Source organism: Phodopus roborovskii, unplaced genomic scaffold (genome assembly GCF_943737965.1).
Source record: "Phodopus roborovskii unplaced genomic scaffold, PHOROB, whole genome shotgun sequence".
Classification (NCBI taxonomy): domain Eukaryota; kingdom Metazoa; phylum Chordata; class Mammalia; order Rodentia; family Cricetidae; genus Phodopus; species Phodopus roborovskii.
Genome location: NW_026126448.1, coordinates 11,543,960 through 11,564,796, shown reverse-complemented (window position 1 = coordinate 11,564,796; position 20,837 = coordinate 11,543,960). Strand labels below are relative to the sequence as shown.

General features: G+C 50.5%; 2 protein-coding genes across 2 annotated transcripts; both read right to left on the bottom strand.

The window, feature by feature from the left end:
* Positions 1–1,215: 1,215 nt before the first annotated feature.
* On the bottom strand, positions 1,216–20,623 carry LOC127225306 (bone morphogenetic protein 8B). The gene is made up of 7 exons (XM_051188711.1): positions 20,177–20,623; positions 13,589–13,778; positions 13,040–13,188; positions 7,768–7,965; positions 3,301–3,380; positions 2,807–2,917; positions 1,216–1,365 (listed from the first exon to the last, which is right to left on the bottom strand). The coding sequence occupies exons 1-7, from the start codon at positions 20,499–20,501 to the stop codon at positions 1,216–1,218; spliced, it is 1,203 nt and encodes a 400-aa protein (XP_051044668.1). The 5' UTR covers positions 20,502–20,623.
* LOC127225305 (succinyl-CoA:3-ketoacid coenzyme A transferase 2A, mitochondrial-like) lies at positions 10,584–12,140 on the bottom strand. The gene has a single exon (XM_051188710.1). The coding sequence runs from the start codon at positions 12,138–12,140 to the stop codon at positions 10,584–10,586; it is 1,557 nt and encodes a 518-aa protein (XP_051044667.1).
* Positions 20,624–20,837: the final 214 nt, after the last annotated feature.

The following is a 20,837-nucleotide window of genomic DNA, read 5'->3' as shown; positions in this document are numbered from 1 at the left end:
GCCAATCTGATGAAGGCAATTCCTCATTGGAGAGTCCCTCTTCCCGGGTGTCAAGTTGACAGCTAAGATTAGCTGTCAAAACCCTGTACAAAACCTCTGCCAAAGATAATCCAGCTGCAGTGGGGGTATGGTGGGGCTTACCTTGGCTAGTGACAGTAGAGTACCAAGCTGGGGCTCAGGGAAGACAACTCTGGAAGGATAGCTGAAGTCCTCGACAGGAGATGGCCTTGGTCCCGTTAGGCAGGACTCAAGCGAGGCTCTGGAGCCTGGCAAGAATGCCCAGGAGCATAGCTATGCAGCTTCCCTTCCTCCCCATGCAACTCCTGCCGTCCTCTGCAGCATGGACCATGAGCACCTGAAGGGCAATGACCCTTCCCTGGGGCTGCTTGGCTTCTGTTCTGGGGTCATCTTGCCCATGATACCTTTGCTCCAGCACCAAGACAGCACAGCTTTGTCTTTCTGGCTAATGCTGAGTTGTATGCCTGCCTGTGATGGCTGCACCAAGGCAGAAATGGGGACCGTGGGTCAGGAAACTGAAGGCGTTTCCTTTAATGGCAGTGGCTGAATCCAGATGTCAAATCCACAGCAGCTTTCTCATCAGCTGATCTTGCCCGTGTGTGGCCGAGACTTTGTGCTGAGATCCATAAACACGCTAGGGGTTTGGTTGGTTGTTTTCTTTGTTCTTTTGAAAGATCTTGATATACATCTTGGGCTGGCTTTGAACTCATGATAATTCTGCCTCAGTCTTCCAAGTACTAAGTTTCATGCATCACTATCCCTGGCTTTTCCATTTTTTTTTTTTTTTTTTTTTTTAAATCTCCAGAAATCTCTGGAGGGAGTTAGTCATGTCTGCACACACCTAAGCCTTCTGGTGGCCACTAAAGAGCCTGAGGTCTATCTCGTGCTTCAGATTCAGGTCAGGCTGGGTCAGTAGTCAACATGAATAGGTGGGTAAATTAGACTTCTGTGCCAATCTCAAAGGACATTCAATAGATGCCCCTGGGGAAGGGGCAGAGATAGGCTGCTACTTGGGGACTCAGGTCACCAGGGTTGTAACCAGGTCCACCTTCCCACCCTTGGGCTGAGGTAGGGGACAGAGGGGCCAGGAGAGGGCCATGCCTGTGAAAGAGGGCAGAACATGGACATAAGGGGCTATTTGTTTCCTGGTCAGAGGAGCTGACCAGGTAAATGACGTGATGGCAGCAGGCCGCTGACTCAGTGGCAGCCACAGGCCTGAACTACCATGTTGCGCTCCTTGCGCAGGATGACATTGTTGCTTCTGTCATAGTAGAGCACAGAAATGGCACTCAGCTCCGTGGGCACACAGCACACCTTGGGAACGACATCTGGCTTCGTCAGGTGTATCTGGTAGAGAGAGGATACAGATAGGAACATGAGCCTGATCTGATGGTCCTAGTTCCCACCCACTACCTTTCCAGAAGATTTTAGCCCTTTGACCATTCTCCACTGCAGCCACGTCTGTCCTGCCCGCTGCCCTCAAGGCAGCCCAGGCACCTGGCTTGGAGCAACTGATACATAAGCACTTTGGCACTCTCAGCCCCTGGTCCACTGTCACATCCTCTTCAGCCGAGTCTCAAGCTTACTGGTCCCCTCACTGCCCAGAATTGCTCTGTGCTTTACCACATCCCAACCAGGTAGGTGTAAGCTGTGGAAGGGGCAGTGTCTTTCTGAAGACTGAACTAGAAATGATTTTGCAACATATGTAAGTTCAAGGGCTCTTTCCTCTTCTTGATGTAGCTCAGCCTCAGCTTGTGAGACAAGGCTGTCTTTGCAGGTGATCAACAGGCTGCATGGAGTCCCCATGGCTCTCTGATGGTGTCACTGAGCTTGAAAAGGTGCCAATCCTTCTATCCCTCTTTAAAGTATGCACATCCATCCACCAGGCTGTGCATCTCCCAGGACAGTGGCTCCAGGCATCCAGCAAACACCAGTGCCCTTTGTGAAAAGACACCTTAATAACAGCTCAAAACAGCTCTTGTGAAGTCATGATGCTGTGGCCCTTTAATACAGTTTCTCATGATGTGATGACCCAACCAAGACGTTATTTCATTGCTCCTTTGTACTGTAATTTTGTTACTGTAATGAATAATGCAGGATATCTGATATTCAACCCCAAAGAGGTTGTGATGCACGGGTTGAGAACCACTGCTCTAGAGCATCATTTGGCACAACGGTCTATTAGGTAAACACACGGCCAAGGCCACTGGGTGCTAGGATTCCAGACAAAATGTTCTCGAAAAAAGTCTCAACACCAGGCTCTACAAGCACAAATATATGGCAATAGGCAGTTGCAGTTGCCTTCCTGCTAACAACTTCTATCACCAAGTGGCCAAGACTGTGGCTCATTAGTACTAAAGCCTGAGAGGACACACAGCCAGGAAAGAAGTGGGGAGCAAGCCCAGGAGGAGCCAAGGCCACAAAGAGCTGAGAGTTCAGGAGTCACCCAGCCGGGCAGGATGGCTGAGAACATATGAACATCAGGGAGCCAGATCTACCAGGATACACAGGGCACATGGGTCATGCAGGCCCCCAGTGGGCACCTGTCTGTGTGCATGCCTCAGTGTGACTACAGAGGCTGTATTATGTTAGTCTGTGCCCGACACAAGTCCACAGGTTTCCGCCAGTGCATGTGCAGTGTCTGTCCAGAGACACCATGTATATTTACTAAGGGACAGAAAAGAACTTAATGGTGAAGTCTGCAGAGGAAGGTCCTTTTGCCATTGTTCTTTCCACCCCCAGGCCTGTCCAGTCCCTCAGGTCCCAAGAAGGCCACTGTGATACTGACCAGGGCCTGCATGTTGGCATGATTGGTAGAGTTCATGGAAGAGTTCATTGGGTAGTTGCACTCTCCAGCACAGTAATAGGCTGAGTAGCCCTGAGGGGCAATGACGGAGTCCTGTGGGTGGGAAAAGGAGAGTCACATCAGTGTCCTTCCATAGTCATCATCACAGCACCCGGCACAGGATGACCTGGGGCTGTGAATGAACCCTCATCCCCTCAGCCACCCTCAGCAGGCAGGGCTGGACCCCACCTCTGTCCTCCACACCTCATCCTCTGCTGCCTCCTCCACAGCTGCCTTCTGCAGCAACTGTAGCAGGAAGAGCCCAAAGTCCCTGCCTACCCAGCCTCAGTTTCCCTGTTGACAGTTTACTGGGCAGAGGGCTCAAGTTGCCACATTTTCACGGATTTTATACATAGTTAAAGGCACAGTATCCCCACCTCCACCCTGGAGACACGAGGATGTGCAGGTGGCATTCAGAGAGGAGAGGCAGAAATTACCAGCCAGCCGAGGTCCCGGAAGCTGACATAGAGCTCATGCCTACGGCAAACATCTCTGCCTCTGGAGCCGTGACCATCATCTGCAGGGATAAAAAGGTATGGAGTCTGTTCAGGGGTCCTGCTCTGTGGAGTTGCCATGGGTACTCCCAATGTGGGGGTGATATGACAGGCACATTTACAAATGAAGGACAACAGGAAACTAAACCATTGGAATCACAAGTTCTCCTCCTGGATTCCTGCTCGTGCCATGACCCAGCTCAACAGTCCTCAGTGACTCTGCATCACCACAGGGTGTGGCTGTGTTCAGCAGGTGGCATCTGGGCACACATGGCTTCTGCCTTCCTCTGCAGACTCTTGACTGTAGTGAGATCTACCAGCCCTTGGGATTCTCCTGTATTTGTTATCAAAAAGAAATCTGGAAAATGGAAAATGCTTACAGACCTGAGAGCCATCAATAAAGTAATCCAGCCAATGGGCTCTCTACAGCCTGGAATGCCCTTGCACCTAAAGAGTGGCCTATTATAGTTATTGATTTAAAAGATTGCTTCTTCACTATACCTTTACAAGAAAAAGGGAAAAAATTGCCTTCATGGTGCCAAATTACAATAATTCTTAGCCAGCCAAGAGATATCAATGGAAGGTCTTGCCACAGGGAATGCTAAATAGCCCCATCCTGTGCCATTATTTTGTACAGAAAGCTTTGGAAATAATTCATAAAGTTTCCACAATCCATAATTTACTATTACATGGATGGTATATTGTTGACTGATTGTAAGGTAGAAATGTTAGAAAAAAATATTTGAGGAAGTAAAGAAGTTTTGTCTCACTGGAGATTACAAATTCCCCCCCAAAAAAATACAAAGAGGAGATTCTATCAATTATTTAGGATATAAAATAGGTCTATAGAAAATTAGGCCACAAAAAGTACATATCAGGAGAGATTGTTACTAGACTTTTAAAGATCTTCAAAAATTACTAGGAGAGATTTCTAAACTACAGACCATCATTGGAGTAGAGGGAATGATTTGAAAAACTTAAAAATGGCCCTAAAAGGGGACAAGGACTTACATAGTCCACGAATACTATTAGCTGAAGCTGAAAAGGAATTAGAGTGGGTAGAAAAGAGGATACTAGAGGCACATGTGGACTGTGTGGGTCCAAAACTAGATTGTATTCTGATTATATTACCATCTAGTGAATACCATTCAGGGATTTTGATGAGGAGGGAAGATATATTAGAATGGCTATTTTTACCACATAAACAGAATAAAAAACTAAAAACATATAGAAAAGGTCTCTTATTTGATTTTAAAAGGTAAATTAAGACTTCTTCAAATGACAGGAAGTATTGCGGTAAATAAGGATCAGGATAAACAAATAGGCCGAATAGATGTTTATTCAGGGAGAAATAACTTACAACCTAGACAGATGAACACCAGGAAATTCAACCCGATCCTCTCCTGTCCGAGTCACGCCAGCAAGAGAGAGCGCCTTCCTGGCCCCCTCCGACCTCCTTCCTCAGGTCACCTCCGCCCATCGCTCCACCCCCCAATGGGTGTGGTCAGTGCTACAGAAGGACTATCTCACTACAAGGGATCCAGCAGAAATTATAGTACCTTTAACTAATGAGGAAATGTCCTTCTTATGGAAAGATAATGAATATTGGCAGAGAGCATGCAGTAACTTTTTGGGAATGATTAGCAACAATTATCACAAAAGTGAAAGAATCAAATTCATAAAGAAAACAATTTGGATCCTTCCACGCATTGTAAGAAAAACACCAATCTCTGGAAGAAATCAGGTAAGGCAGGACATAAATCAGGAAATATAAGTAAAGTGGTTCAAAGCCCTTATAATGCAGTACAAAAGGCAGAACTGTACACCATTCTCATGGTACTTACAGATTTTACAGAACCTTTCAATATAGTTACTGACTCTCAATATGCAGACAGAGTCGTCTTACACATTGAGACAGCTGAATTTATTCCTGATGATACAGAATTAACTTCATTGTTTATACAATTACAAGAAACAATCAGGAATAAGACTCATCATATATATATACATATATATGCATGTGTATATATATATAGATATAGATATAATGTGTATATATATATCACCTCAGATCCCATACGGGTCTGCCAGGTCATCTAGCATAAGGCAATGATGAAACTGATCATTTATTAATAGAAATATGCTGGAGGCCTTGAAATTTCATTAAAAAAACACCATGTGAATAGCAAGGGTTTAAAAAGGGATTTTTCTATCACTTGGCAACAAGCTAAGGAAGTAGTAAAAAAAAAAAATTTCCTACTTGTTCATTTTATAACCAAACTCCTCTACCAGCAGGCAGTAACCCTAAAGGTATACATAGGAATAAAATCTGGCAAATGGATGTATTTCACTTTGCAGAATTTGGAAAATTAAAATATGTGCACCATACTATAGACACATTTTTCAGGGGTACAATGGGCCACTGCTCTGAGCTCTGAAAAGACTGATTCTGTTATCACACACCTATTAGAGGTAATGGCCATTATGGGTATACCTGCACAAATAAGAACTGACAATGCTCCAGCATATGTCTCCAGTAAATTGAAACAGTTTTTTAAATATTATAACATAAAGCATATAACTGGTATACCACACAATCCTGCAGGACAAGCAGTAGCTTTTGAGAGATCTAATTGCACTTTAAAGGAAATGCTATATAGAAAGGCAGAAGGAACAAAGACCCCCCCAAACACAGATTGCATAATGCCTTACTAACACTAAACTTTCTTAATGTTAATAAGAAAGGAAAAACAGAAAGACACTGGACAATAGGAAACACTTCTGAACTAAACCAGCCGGTGTACTTCAAATGTGATCTCAATATGGAAACCAGGATATGGGTATCTACAGGAGAAAAGCTTTGGATACCATCAAAGTTGATCAAGATCTGATTTGAACAAGAGAAACCTCTTGATGAGAAATAATAGGTCATCCACCAAGATATTTCCTACGAGTTGTATGAAGACCTCTCAAAGGTAATGGGAGTATTCTGTTCTTGTCTACAGGAAAACAGAAAACACCCATCTTCAAATAGCCAAAAGACACTGGACATGTAGATACCTAAAGAAGAGAAGATAGCTATCCAGAAAGAAACAAAGAACCTGACATATGGTACCAATATCTAATTCTGGCAAACTATTTCTATACAAAAATCTATTTCCTTTTACTTCCTAGTACTCTTTTAGTCCCAATTCATGTAAACCAATGCTGCCTTTGGAGTTTGATTTGGCTTTCCTGCTCTAAATACAAGCACGTTGTTAAAATAAAATTCAGAGTTTCTGTCTTACATCAAGAAGCCAATTGGTGTAAGACAGAAGAAAACAAAAGCTAGGAACTGCCATTTGTCTAAACTCAGTTCTCTCTCTCTGAAATCCTGATTTCCCTCATACTTATTTTCATCCTTACTGTTGACTTTCCCAGGATGCATACCTATAAAAGTAGAAATTTCCGTGTGGATATTAATGTTTAAGTTTTCCACAAGGAACAATAACAATTCCTAACAGCAATCTTAGAACTCTCCAGAAAGGTGAAGCCCCACTTCATCGACCCCACTTGATTCAACTTGATGCATCTGAACTACAAACACCACCCTAAAACCTGTTTGGGACTATAATGCTCGAGACAACTCCAGAGTAGCTAGCTGAAATGGTGCACCTTCTTATTACACCCTGGCCAGAGCCTCAGACAAGAACTTCAGTCAAGCAATTCCTGGCACTCAGACACTAGCTACAAATGTTACAGCTAATCCCATGGAGAAATTTTGTTGCCTCAATTTTCTTTCCTACAGGATTCCATGGAGTCATTGTTGTCCCATTTCAGCAGGAAGTAACCCTAAGAAAACAACACCCCCTTTCCCTACTGTTGGCATTAAGGGATAATATACACCTGCATAGGGTTGTTTTTTAGTTGCTTAGGGTTGGCTATGGAAAGTGATGTTCAGACTTGGGTATCCTCTTTTAGATAAGTTTAGGGTATGGTTGGGAAGGGTATGGTTAGAATGGGATATAGGTAGCTAACTATAGCAACTGTTAGCTATAGATAAATTGCTAGATCCTTGATAACTTAAATTGTTAGATTCCTGTATGTTGACTCCTTAGGTCTTCTTTCTGCTTATGATGTTTTGCACACAAATATAAATCTATCTGCCAGGCACAGCCCACCCTCCCTGCCAGGCACAGCCCACCCTCCTTGCCAGGCACAGCCCACCCTCCCTGACAGGCACAGCCTACCCTCCTGGCCAGGCACAGCCCTTCCTTCCTGTCAGGCACAGCCCACCCTCCCAGCCAGGCACAGCCCACCCTCTCTGCCAGGCACAAACCCAAAGGTAAAGGGGCTCTTGGGAAGACCTAGCTGACAGACTAGAAGAACTGGACATGTAAAGGAAGCCTCAGATCCCAGTCTGGCTCTCACCAAAGACTCCTGCGTGTTTGTTGGAATGCTGCATTTGGTTGGTTTTATTTAGCTGCCGTTTCCTCTTCAGTGGCCTCACTGCCCGAGGGGCCCTCACAGGACTCTGGCTGGCCCTGAAGAAACCAACCATGAAAGGCTGTCTGGACCGTGGTGCTTGTTGTCCGAGTAGACCAGCCAGGCCAGGATCCATGCTGTGCCCTGGGGGACAGAGACAAGAAACAATAGACTGACTGACTGACTTGTGGGTGGTAGTATGGCACCACGAGCCTCAGTTTCCTCATCTGGAGACCAAGCCAAGCCCTTCGGCCAGCAGGTCTGCAATGGCAGGGACAGGGACCTCAGCAATCACAGGCATTCCTGCTGGTGATAACCTGGCTGATGGGAAACATTTGGCAGGTGTCAAAGATTTTGCCTCAGTTGATCCTCACTGCAACCCAAGTCACAGTCACTCAGAGATGACCAGAGTCCACTGCTGGTGATGCTCAGGACCCAGACTCCCTTGGTCCAGTGATCTAACACCCAGGTCCCATTTTCATCCTGCAGCTTCTGAGGATTAGAACGTGCAGTCATAGCAGCCTCTGCAAGGACATCACTGGGACTTACTCTCCCAGCACAGCAAGCTTGAGTATCCAAGGCCCAGGCACTCACTGCCTCTCAGATGCCCACGGTCAAGGCCCCAGGCTGAGCAGGGCCAGAGGTCAGAACAGTCACAAAGTCCAGAGTTCAGACCCCATCAGGCTCATTCAAGTGCCCAGTGTGTGTTCACCAGGCCAGCAGATTGCTTCAAAGAAAGGAAGGGGCTTCAGAGAGACAGACCTGAGCTTGTCCACAGGAAGAGTGGAACCCATAAAATGGGGGGAGGGAGGTCCTTGATCCTCTCAGGACTGCAGATGTCAACCCAGGAGAGCAAAGCCTCCAGCACCTGCTCCAGCTCTGCTGGTGGTCCTGTCATGGCCTCTGCCCTTTCTAACTGCAGAAGCACTCTACTAAGCTGATGTGGTGACCCAGCCTGTAAACACTCAGAGGATAGAGGCAGGAAAAGATGGGTTCAAAGTTATCTTCTGTTACACACTGAGCTGGTGGGCTGTGTGGGCTACATAAAAGCCTGTCATTCAAAAAATAAAAACAAACAACAAAAACCAAAGTCTCAGAGGTTTGCCGGTAGGTTGCCTGCAGTGTAGAGGAAGGCCCTCCATCAATGTGTGAGTGTATGAGCAGCAGTATCAAGACCTGGATTATTAATAACAACAACAAAGAGGAGACCACAAAGTTGGGAAACAGACAGGGAATTGGAAGTAGGAAGTCACTGGGAGGATGAGCAGCTGGGAGCAGGAAGGCAATGAAAGCCACAGTGTCAGGACCTACTAGTGACACAAGGGGCAGGCTGGGACCCAGAACAGGCCATGACCCTACTACTTACTGTGGAGTCCCAGAGCCCTGGCTTCTGAGGAACACGGAGGCCATCAGTGTTCCAGGTTCAGCCACATTTGTTTTTCTTTCATGTAACTGGTCTTCCAGGCTCCGAACACAGAGCAGTCCCTCGCCTGAACTCCTCAAAGCTAGCCTGCAAGGGTGCTGGGCACCTCTGGAGGCTGTCAGGGCAAGATGAGCTGGACCCAGAGCCCATGGGTGCAGCTAAACCGAGGTTCCCATTTTACAGGCACACAAGCTAAGATCCAGAGATGGCATCAACTGTTCCAGGCCTGGAGCAAGCAGCTGCAGAGCCAAGCAGCTCCTGCCCTGCCCAGCGTGAGGGGGAGACTGAGTGAGGTGGGGCAGCCCATAGGGATTGATGCTGCTGTTTCACAGTTCTGTATCTGATAGGCCCAGAGAGGCTGCTCCTTGTCCAAACTGGAGTGCACCTTCCCGCCCAGCTCTGCTCCTTGCCCCCATCATCACATAGTACCCTATCTGGTGGAAGCTACCAGGCTTCCCAGCTCTGGACAGAAGAGCATGGCAGGGGGAGTACTTTCTCAGGACACACACACACACACACACACACACACACACACACACACACACACCTGTATAACTTATTTCACTTTCATCGTGAGCTTACAGACTCACAATGACAGGACCCAAAGCTGCCACATAGGGGTTAGGAAAGGAGGCCAGCTGGATTCTGGAACATGTCAGTATTGTTGGGGAAACAGACATCGCAGTGTACTAGGTGAGAGTCTGTCCATGACATTGATGAGATTCTAGACCACCTGTGCTAAGCCCAGGCCTCTTTGGACACATGCTGGGACTGCTAATATACCGTGGGTTTCCCAGATGAAGTACCAGCACCAACCATCTTCCCTCATCCCAAAGGTGACAGGCCTGCCTCCTTTCTAGGGACACCTGTGCAGCTTCCAGGAGGAAGTCAGGTAGGGGAGGGTTCAGTGAAACAAAATTAGGAGCAGAAAACAGGGCCCAGGAAGAGAAGCCAGAGTTCCTCCTGGCCACAGACCCACAGGTCTGCATTTCATGGCAGCAGTACAGTGGCACTGGGTGAACTCTGGGCTTCTTCCTGCCAGGTGCTTTTCTCCAGGTTCATGATTCAGTTCCGAGTAGCAACACTGGTGTTGACACCTGTCAGAGAATGATCTGGAGCCTTGTATGTGAAGGTCACAGAAAGTGGGAGCCTGGGACCAGTATCCTCAATGGTTTTAGCGCAGGGCTTTACTTAGGCATCAGACACAAGGCTCAGCTTAGGGTTTTTAATTAAAATCACTCGGCTCTTGAGAAGATACCATCTGGCAGCAGGAAGCCCGAGGAGCCAGTGGTCGCTAACTCCTTCACAACTCAGCCCTGGTGGGAAGGACCAGGGCTCCTCAAGGTTTGATCTGCTGCATGGGCTTGAGGTTGGAGGACACCTTAAAGGCGCATCCTGTGGTGGCCTTGACCTCGTCCACCGACGAGCCCTCCCACAGCTCAACCAGAGTCAGCCCCTTCCTTGGGTCCACATCAAACACGGCCTTTTCGGTGATGATGAGATCCACGCAGCGCTTGCCGGTCAGGGGCATGGTGCATTTGTCCAAGATTTTGGGCTGCTTTTTCTTGGTGCAGTGCTCCATGGTGACCACCACTTTGGTCTTGTCACCCGACACCAAGTCCATGGCCCCGCCCATGCCCTTCACCTTCTTGCCTGGCACCATCCAGTTGGCCAGGTCACCATATTTGGAAACCTGCATGGCACCGAGCATGGTCAGTTGGATGTGTCCCCCGCGGATCATGGCAAAAGAGTCATCGCTGGCGAAGAAACAGCCCCCAGGGATTACGGTCACCGTCTGCTTGCCCGCGTTGATGATGTCGGCATCCACTTCATTTTTCGAGGGGAACGGGCCCAAGCCCAGGATCCCGTTTTCACTGTGTAGGTAGACCTTCATCTTGGGGCTGATGAAGTTGCTGGCCAGGAGAGGGATTCCGATGCCCAGATTGGCATACATGCCGTCCTCAAACTCGAGAGCAGCGCGCTTGATGATGCGCGTCCTGGAGGTGTCCTGTTGCTTGCTCATGGCCGCTGGCTGACTGTCACATGTGGTCAGGCGTTCGATGCGCTTCTCGAACTTCGGCCCCTTGATCACACGGTTCACGTAGATGTTGGGGATGTGGATGTCCTCCGGGCGGAAAGAGCCCACGTCCACGATCTCCTCCACCTCCACCACCGAGATGTCAGCGGCCTTGCACATGGGCACGTTGAAGTTGCGCGCGCTGCCCCTGAAGATCACGTTGCCTGAGCGGTCGGCCTTCCAGCCCTTGATCAGGGCAAAGTCTGCGCGGATGGCGTGCTCCAGAAGGTAGTGGCGGCCCCCGAACTCGCGCACCTCCCGTGGTTGGCTCAAGGTGACCAGGTGGCCTTTGGGAGAGTACCGGATCGGGGCGCCCCCTTCCTGCACCAGCGTGCCGTAGCCCGTAGGCGTGTAGAAGGCGGGCACACCAGCGCCACCTGCACGGATGCGCTCGGCCAGGGTGCCCTGGGGCGTCATCTCCAGGTCCAGCTCTCCCGCCAGGTACAGCTGCTCGCACAGCTGATTCTCCCCCAGGTATGAGCACACCACGCGCCTGACCTGCTTGGAGGCTAGCAAGATGCCCAGGCCGAAGTCATCCACGCCCACGTTGCTGCTGACGATCTTCAGGTCCTTCACGCCCCTGGTCTTCAGCGCGCCTATCAGGTTCTCGGGGATGCCACAGAGCCCAAAGCCCCCGAGCATGACGGTCGCCCCGTCCTTGATGCCCTCCAAAGCCTTCACCGGATCCGTGTAGAAGTGGACGCGTCCGCTGCGGTCGCTAGCAAAGCGGAGGGCAAGGCGGTGGGGCAGCACGGGCCGTGGGCGGTGGACGGAGACCCCGCGCGGGAGCGCCCATGCCAGAAGCCTCAGTGCCGCCATCGTCAGCGGGCCACCGGGCTCCTGGGTCCCCGACAGAGAGGGGAAGGCCCAGTGCACCGGGTAAGCCTGCTGCATGCCACCTCTGTGCTGCTGCGTCACAGAGCAGGGAGGACACCGACCAGGATCGCCATGGGTCTCACCCTGAGGACAGCCTTGGCCATCCCCGTCGCTTGGCCTGTCTCTCAAGATCTTGGACAGACACTGGAAACATTTGGTAATGCTACTGACGACTGGGAGCAGGCAGCCTTGAGGGGCTGAAGTTACCAGGTCTTTTAAAGCCACAGTCACATCTGTCACCCACTGCTGGTAAACTGTTCTAAACTTTCCAAGTACCTTGTCAGTTTTCCCTAACTCAGAGTGACCCCTGCCATCTCTCTGCCCCTCTCCTTCCAAGCTATCCCTCCAGCCTTTGCTAGACCCCAGACAGGCCAGTCTCCTGCCCTGCTGCCCTTACTGTCCTCACAGAAAGGAAATGTCCCACGAAAACCCTGTGGCGGAAGTAGTGACTATAAACTGTGCAGACGAGGAAACTGAGGCTCAGGTACCGAGTTACAGCACTGCAGAGCAGGTATAGCCCAGGCCTGTGCACTCAGAAGTTGGGGTGCAGATCCCCCACCCCTCCTTCCTAGTGCAGAACCTCTCAGAGTGGAGGCTACTGCCCATGGAGAATCTCCCTTCCCCGAAGGGTACCAGAGCTGGCCCTCAGGTCAGTTGCTATTACGAAGGACAGGAAGCCTAGCTGAAGCCTCCCCCATCCAGGACCTCACCACTCTACCCACCTCAAGAAGGGCCAAGCATGGGCCAGGGAGAGGGCTCCCTGTACTAGGCTGGCAGCCTCTGCTGGAACCACCTCCCAAGACCCCCCCAGGGCAGCTCCCTACTAAGGCCTGGAGCCTCACCATCCTGGGTTTCCACATAGAGACGGAGTCCCAGGTCCTTGTTATGGCTCAGCAACCAGCGGTCACTGGCTGCAGTGATATCCAGCACCAGCCAGCCCTCGTCCCCAGATCGGAGCGTCTGAAGATCCAAAAAGAACAAGTCAGACTCCCTGTGGACACGAAAGAACAATTAACCAAGGCTGAGGTCGGCAAGCCTGACTGTATCTTGTGCCTGCCTGGGGGACCACTTTCAGAGCCTCTTCCCTGCTTGGCTCTGGGCTGGCCTCCTTTGGTACCACATTTCACCGATAACCAACCCCTGGCATTTTACTGTGTCCGTGTGCTGGTGGGGACACTGTCTCCGGGGCTCAGTGCTGTGGCCTATTGAGGGTTCCACTGTCCCCAGCAGGGCAGGGAGTTCCAGGCCAAGCCCCTTTCTCGTGTCTGAGGTGCCTCTCCCAGCAGGCACCCCTTTCCTTTCTTGGAAAAGCACCCTCTGGACAGGCCCTGCCAGAGCCTAGAACCATGAGACCATGAGATGGGGTGGGCACCTGGGCAGAGGGAAGGTACCTGTTGGAGTGCTCCTGGACCACCTCGAACATGCTGACATGGAGGGTTGTGTTGAGCGGGTGGGTGCTGGGCTCTTTGTATATCCGAAACTCCGCAGCTGTGACAGCCTCCCCTGCAGGGATCTGGGTTAGGTCAAAGAGGAATTCCTTCCAGTGTGGCTCCTGGTAGTCCAGGGTACGGTCACGCTCCACTGGAAGACAAGGAGCGAAGGACATCATCTCTGGGAGTCAATATGGCTTGTGCTCAGAGTAGGACCCCAGGCAGCCTGGGTGTGGCCCTTTCCTGTTCTACACACAGCTTGTGGTCTGCTCTGGGAGAACACCAGGCCCCAGGAGGTGGTGCAGTGGGAAACTCAGCAAGTGCTCAGCAGCCCCTGGACCCACTCTGAATCACGGTGCCTCCTCTCAGAGCTCCTAGGCCAACGCTGAGATGGCCATAGGTCCCAAGGCAGAAAATCAGCACAGTTCCAGGGTAAAACCCTGTCTGCAGGGACAGAATTGGCTGAATTTCAGTGGGCAGAGGACTCCCAGAGCCTGTCCTTGATGAGAGGGTTGGGTCGGGGAAGCTCAGATCTGACAGCTGATCTGGGCTGTTTGTTCTGTTTGAATTTCCTTCAGTGTCCTGGGAGAGAGATGTGCAGAACACAGGTCACATTACAAGATCATCAACAGAAGGACCTTAGGAAATGGAGAGACACCCAGTGCTGGCAACTAGGGGACGAAGGACCCATGTTTCCTTGTGGGTAAAGAAGGAAAATGGAAGAGCAGAAGTAAGAAGGAATGCCAAAAGAGGGGAGCAGCTCCTGGACAGGCAATCACGGGTTGGAGAAGTGTGTTCCACTGCGTTTTGGGATCTAGACAGGCTTTGTGGAGGATGGGGCAGACACCTGAGCGTGTCTTTGAAGTTTTAGAATCAGGTCAAGTTTTTTGGTGTCTTTCTCTAACAGATGTAGTTCTCTGCTCCTTTCTGCACAGCTGTCATGGGTGGTAAGAACACCAAAATGAACAAGAGAGTTAAGCTCAGCTCTAATGGGGTTTACTTAGCAAGGGAGGGCCAGACGGTGGTGGCTCATGCCTTTCATCCCAGCACTCAAGAAGCAGAGGCAGAGGCTGTGAGTTCAAGCCAGCCTAGTCTACCTAGTGAATTTCAGGGCAGTCAGGGCTACTTACCGAGGCCCTGTCAAAAGAAGATGGAGAAAGAGAAGAAGAGAAGGATGAAGAGGAGGAGATAGAATGTAATGATAAAAAAATGTTGTAAATGTGTGAGGTGTTAGGGTTTGATCCCACACCATCACCACCCCCTGCTCCCAAAAAAGCCAACTAGGGAATGTCATTCCTTTGTAGGTGGTAGTAAGAAATAGGAAACAGAGGAGGTCCTGGGCTCAAGAATGATGGAGATTGGTTTGATGCTTTCCATAGGGTCAGTAGGGCCTTTGAGAAAGTAACAGGTAAGATCAGACAGGTTAACTCTCAAGAGGTAAGACATGCAGAACGGACAGCAATGCTTGTAGAGGCATTTTGCAAAATGGATTGAATTGACCATTCCATGCAAGAATTTCAGACATGCTGGGCAAAATCATGGAAGACATGCAAACATCAATGCCCTGGGCACAGAGAAAGTTATACTTGTTTCCACAAGCAAATATGCTGGCTAGTTTTATGTCACTTTGACACAAGCTGCAGTTATCTGAGAAAAGCACAATTGAGACAATGCCACCATAAGTTGGCCTGTAATTCATGATTGATAAGGAAGGACCCAGCCCACTGTGGGTGGTGCCAACCCTTGGCAGCAATCCTGAGTTGTATAAGAAAGCAGGCTGAGCAAGCTGCCATGAGCAAGCCAGTAAGCAGCACCCCTCTGTGGTCTCGACTTCGGTCCCTGGCTCCAGGTTCCTATCCTGCTTGAGTTCCTTCCTTGACTTCCCTCAGTGGTGGAGTGTGACCAGACTGTGGTGTGACCCCTTGTGTCAGTGGGTTGTGTCCCCTCTGGATGGTGAGCTCCTTAGGGCAGTAACTGAACATGGCCGGTGGGTGGATGGCTTGCAGCAGCCTGCTCACCAAGTCACTGTTCTGGGGACAGAGAGAGTGAACATCTGTTCTTCCCCATGGCTCAGAGTCCATCACTCACAGCTCCTGGGGCTGGGGTGCGGCTGCTGGTCTGAGTGACAACCATGTCACAGTGAGTCTCCATCGAGGCCACTGATGTCTGCACTTACTGTGGGATTTGCTTCTTTTCCTGGTGGGACTTTGAGGGTGGGGACAGGATCCAGACCTGAGGAGGGGGTGCACTGGGCATGACTGTCCTATGCTGCTGGTACCAAGGGCTGAGGGGCCCACACCAGACTTAGAAGTCTCTGGGCTTGTGCTGGACCTCAGAGGAGGGTGGAGCCCTGGGGTTGGTGACTTGTGCATTCTACACCTGAAGGAATTTCTCCCGCCAGGAGCCGCAGCGCCATGGCAAGGCCCAGGCTCACTCCTGGGGTACTTTCAGCTGAGTCTCCGCACTGACTTTCTTCACAGGCCGTTTCCATAAGCGGCTCTGCACACATAATTACTGGTCCAGTCCTCAGCTGGCTCCAGACCCCAAATTAAAAGGGAACACCCGCACAGGCCACCACATCAAGCCTGCTGAGGTAAAAAATAATCCCCAGGAGATGTGAGCAAGGGTGTGATTCCTCCAGAAGAAACTCAAAGAACTGAAATGTGAGAATGTGACAGAAAGATGTGGCCATGATGACACATGCCTGCCTATTTCACTATCCCATGACTCACTTTTGGAGAGACCCCCATCAGAGGGAAGGCTGTGTGGACACAGTTTGAGTCAGAACTGGGAAGGTCTTCTGGGTTGGGGTTCAGGGGCAGGGAAACTGAGGCAGCTCTCCATTGAGGTCACATAACAGCTCAGGGTAGTGTGCTATAGCCTTCCAGACTCAAGCCATGGAAGTGAATGGACTGGAGTTCAGCGGGGGCCTATTGAGGTGGAGGCGACTCTCAGCATGTTTTGTCCACGAGGACCCTAGAATGCCTGTTGAAGTTACCTTCCTCCTGCTGGGTCCCATGGAACTGGTGGTGTCAGGAGACACTCAGAGATGTGCTCACTGCTGGTGTCACAGAGATGGGGACGGCTGGCTTCCATCCCACCTGATGCAGCTCTGTGCTCCCTGACTCCCACTGGGCTGTCTCCTTCCCCTCTGCCAGCCTGCGCTGAGCACCTGCCCACAGGGGCTGTGGCACATGGTGGTGTGAGGGCCATGGAGAATCTAGTTTGGCTGTTTCCATATTGTTCAGGTTCTCTAGTACCAGGAAAGATGTGGGCTGGCTGTGGCCCCAAATCCAACAGGCAGACAAAACCAAGTAACCTAAGAAATGTAGCACCATTCAAACCAAGGAGGAGCTTGTCTCTCAGGGATGAAATCGGGCTGTGAGCAGTCAAGACTTTCCAAAACTGCAGGTGTCTTGGTGTAGTTCAGTGATGGAGGTACTTGCCCAGGAAGGGCAAGGCCCAGGAGAGAGGGGCTAGTTTCACAGATTTATTTATTTATATTTATTTTTACTAGAGTTTGAACTCAAAGTCTCAGTAAAGTCCCAGGCAAACCTTAAACTGGAGACACTCTTACCTTAGTGTCCAAGTGACTGGGTCTTTAGGCTCACATACTACTAGGCCTAGGTCAGAGCAATTTTCTTCAAGTAACTCAAAACTGGAAAGAACCAAGTATCCATTAATAATAAATTAATATGGATACATTGTGGGCTATCCATTCAATAGACTTCAAGTCAAAAAACTAAGACCAGAAACAAGCCTGGGGAGATGTTCAGAGGTAAGGATTTGCCATGGAAGCTTGAGGATGGACTTCAGATCATCAGAACCAAGGTAAAAACTGGGCAGGCAAGGTGGCTGTCTGTATTCCCAGCACTCAGGTAGCAGAGGCAGGATCAGCAAGACCAGCTGGCTAGTTAAACCCATTAGAAGTAGTGCACTTTGGGTAATGACACAGACCCTATCTCAATAAAGTGATGGCAACTGAGGAAGGCACCAAACATCAACTTTGCCCCCACCCCAAGCATGTGCACCTATGTACGCATGTGCCCACACACATGAATGTGCATGCACACATGCACACATAGTGCATGCATAATATTTTTTAATAAAACATGCCTATTTTATTATGCAAAGCCCTGGGGGAATGGCTAGTAAAATTGGGATTCCCATTGAAGACCCTGGATTTGGATGGCTTGAATTTTATCTGAAAATTCTGGGAACATAGGAGTACTTTATGAACAGAATTCTCAGCTTATAGCATCCATTCACATTTAGTCTACTACTGTAGCTCTTACTACTCCCAGGGACAGGACTGGCCCCCCAGCTGAGGATGGAGGAAGCCATACGCAGCGCAGAAGCACAGGGTGCCGATGAACTGCTGTGTGGCCCTGAGAATATCACCAGCCCTCTCTGAGCCTCACTCTCCTGAGGCAGTACTGAGTGCAAATGCAGCTCTGATGGGCTGTCCACGGTGAGTCTGCATCGAGCATTCTGCTTGCTTGTTCATGCCACCGATCCTGTTAGGATACTCGGGTAATATGAAGGGAAACATGACATGGTAGGAAACTTTGGAATCCATAACTATGGATGTGGCTCTAACCAAGTTGTGTGGGCCTGGACTAGCCATAAAGCTAGCCATTTAGCCTGAGTCCATAGAACAGGGATTCCCACACAATTCATACACTGTTGCTAGGAGTCAATAACGAATGGAAGAATGTGAAAGGCCAAGGCTTTTAGAATTCATTTCTAGGCTTAAATGTACACAAGACACAGACATATATCTATCTTATGCCCTCTTCCTGTGTTTGTGTGTGTGTGTGTTACAGGGCCTCACTCTGATGCCCAGACTGGCCTTGAAGCTGTAGCAATCCTCCTGCCTCAGCCTCCCGAGTGCTGGGATGACATGCACAAGTCACCATGACCATCACTTGAGATTTTGTTTTTGTCACATATGCAAAGCTGAGCTTCAGGCATCAGGGATGGGGACCAGCAGGGACTGGACCCAGCTCACCCCTCACTGGCTTTCTGCTCATCCATTTGTCATCTCTAGTGATTTACTAGGAGTCCCCGAAGGAAGCAACATGTAGCTTGGCGAGAGCAAAGGATGTCTCTAAAGGTGCATTGCAGTATTGGATCCTGCTCTGTTCACAGCAACAGTTCCCATCAGGGCTGTTCATGTCTTGACCCAGAAAGTTGGGGGAGGGGAGAAAGGCATGGGCTGGGAGGTGACTCATTCTGATCAGAGGCTCCCCAGGGCCATTCTTGGGCAGCTCTAGCCTTAGTTTTTCTCTTCCTGCACCCTAGGTCAGCCTTTCTGAGAATGGAGAGCCAGTCTCATGCCCACATGCGGAAGGCCGTTGGCTGCAGCCCCCTCCTGGCTGTGGGCTCTTCAGTGCCAGCTAAGGACTGCCTTCTTCCCTGTGCTCTCCACTACTTTAGGCACCAGCAGCTGTGGGTCAGAGACTAGAGATTCAGCTGTCCCCTTCTCCTAACCAGGTAGGAAACAAGTGGCTGATGACACCATAAACCTGCTGGAAAGTTCCTCTTACCCTGGAAGGAATGCCAAAAACTGAGCACAGGATACAGAGCCAAGCAGCCTGGGCCTTTATCAGGCTGTTTCCAGGCTGCCACTGTCTCCCTGCCCTTGACTAGGAAATAGGAGTGAACACTGTGGCTTTTCCCCATGCCTCTGGGAGAATGAGCAACACAATGTAACCAGGGACTGGAGGCTATGGCACCAGTCTTCCTGCTCTGAGTTCAAGGCCTGGTACCAGACCAGCCTAGTGTCTGCTGCAACCCAGGCTGCAGGTGGCAACCAGACTAAAAGAAATTCTTGTGATTACAGATAAAAAGCTTTGAGGAAAATGCCTTCAAGACAAGTAGGAGAAAGTGGTCCCGAGGGCAAGAGATAGCTGGAGAAAGGAGCCATACTTTGGGAGATTGGAGAGTGCCATAGCCTCCCTTGGGTCATCCATTGGCCTAGACACTCACTCTATGCCAAGCCAAGGTCCATCTGCGGGGCGCCAAGCCCACAAGACTACAGTCATAGTCTGAGTCTGTCCACTCCGTCACCTGACCGTGCACCCCACCCACCCACTTCCTGCTACAAGGAAAGAACCTGCCGTCAGGGCGTGTGGGTCAGCTGTGGTCACTTCAACGATATGACCACAGGTTTCTACTCTGAACTTTGTCCCTCTCTTCAGGGCTGCATTTATTACAATGACAGCATCACAGCCTCTGTTTACTCATCAGTCTTCCTAGGACCATCAGTTTTCCGGGGACCTGGGCATCACCAGATTCCCACTCCTGGGTGCCATGGTGAACCAAGGCCCAGAGAAAGCAAGATAGCCCTCAGACCTTCCTGTTCTGACCCCTGTAGTCCTTGTTTTGCCGTGGTCCTATTCGCTGCACTGTGTTTCCCTGTCCCAGGGGCCTCACACTCCTAGGGGACTCATTCCCTCACAGGTGACTAGAAACATCATTCCCGGATAGGCGGCCATGTGCTCTCCATGTGGAGACCGCAGCCACCTGGGCTCTTCTCGCACTTACCCATGTTGACGAAGCTCATGACTAGGTCGGAGCGCCCCAGGTGAGGTGGAGGGGGCCCACCGTTGTCATCATCAGCCATGGCATGGTACAGATCCAACATGAAAAGGGGCGCGGATGCTGGCTGCCGGGAGGCGGCGGGGGACGCACGAGGTCGGGGCAGCTCAGGCAGCCCGAGCACCGCCAGGATCTCTCTCTGCATATCTCGGCGCTCGTGTATTCCCAAGCGACGCTGGGGAAAGACATACGGGGGACGCAGGCGGTGGCCGCTACCCAGAGCGCACAGAGCCAGGCCGAGCAGCCAGAGGAGCCCAGGACGCACGGCCATCTCAGACGCTCAGCGGACTCGCATCCAGCTACTCCCTGACGGCGAGGACCGGACGGCACAGAGGATCCCCTGAGTTCGCACCTGTCGCTGGCAGCTCCACAGTGACTGCGCACCACGCGCTCTGCAGGCGATCGCTAAGCCTGGAGGACAGTAGAGCAACCGTGGGCTCCCGAGGCGCGGACCCGCTAGTGTCAGGAGCACGACCCGCCTTTAGGGCCTAGACCTAGGTGCTCTTCCTCGGCCCCGCCCCTGCCTGGACCAACCAATGAGGGTTCGGGGGCGGACCCAGGTCAGCTGGTTGTACCGCTGCTGCAGCACTGGGTGGTGGTAGCAACT

Bases quoted from the DNA above. Each gene is read 5' to 3' on its own strand.
- LOC127225305 (XM_051188710.1), bottom strand. From the start codon at position 12,140: ATGGCGGCACTGAGGCTTCTGGCATGGGCGCTCCCGCGCGGGGTCTCC.
- LOC127225306 (XM_051188711.1), bottom strand. From the start codon at position 20,501: ATGGCCGTGCGTCCTGGGCTCCTCTGGCTGCTCGGCCTGGCTCTGTGC. The intron at 13,189-13,588 runs GTACCTTCCCTC...TCGTGTCCACAG, and splicing joins GTCCAGGAGCACTCCAACAG to GGAGTCTGACTTGTTCTTTT. The intron at 1,366-2,806 runs GTCAGTATCACA...TCTCTCTACCAG, and splicing joins ATGCCAACATGCAGGCCCTG to ATACACCTGACGAAGCCAGA.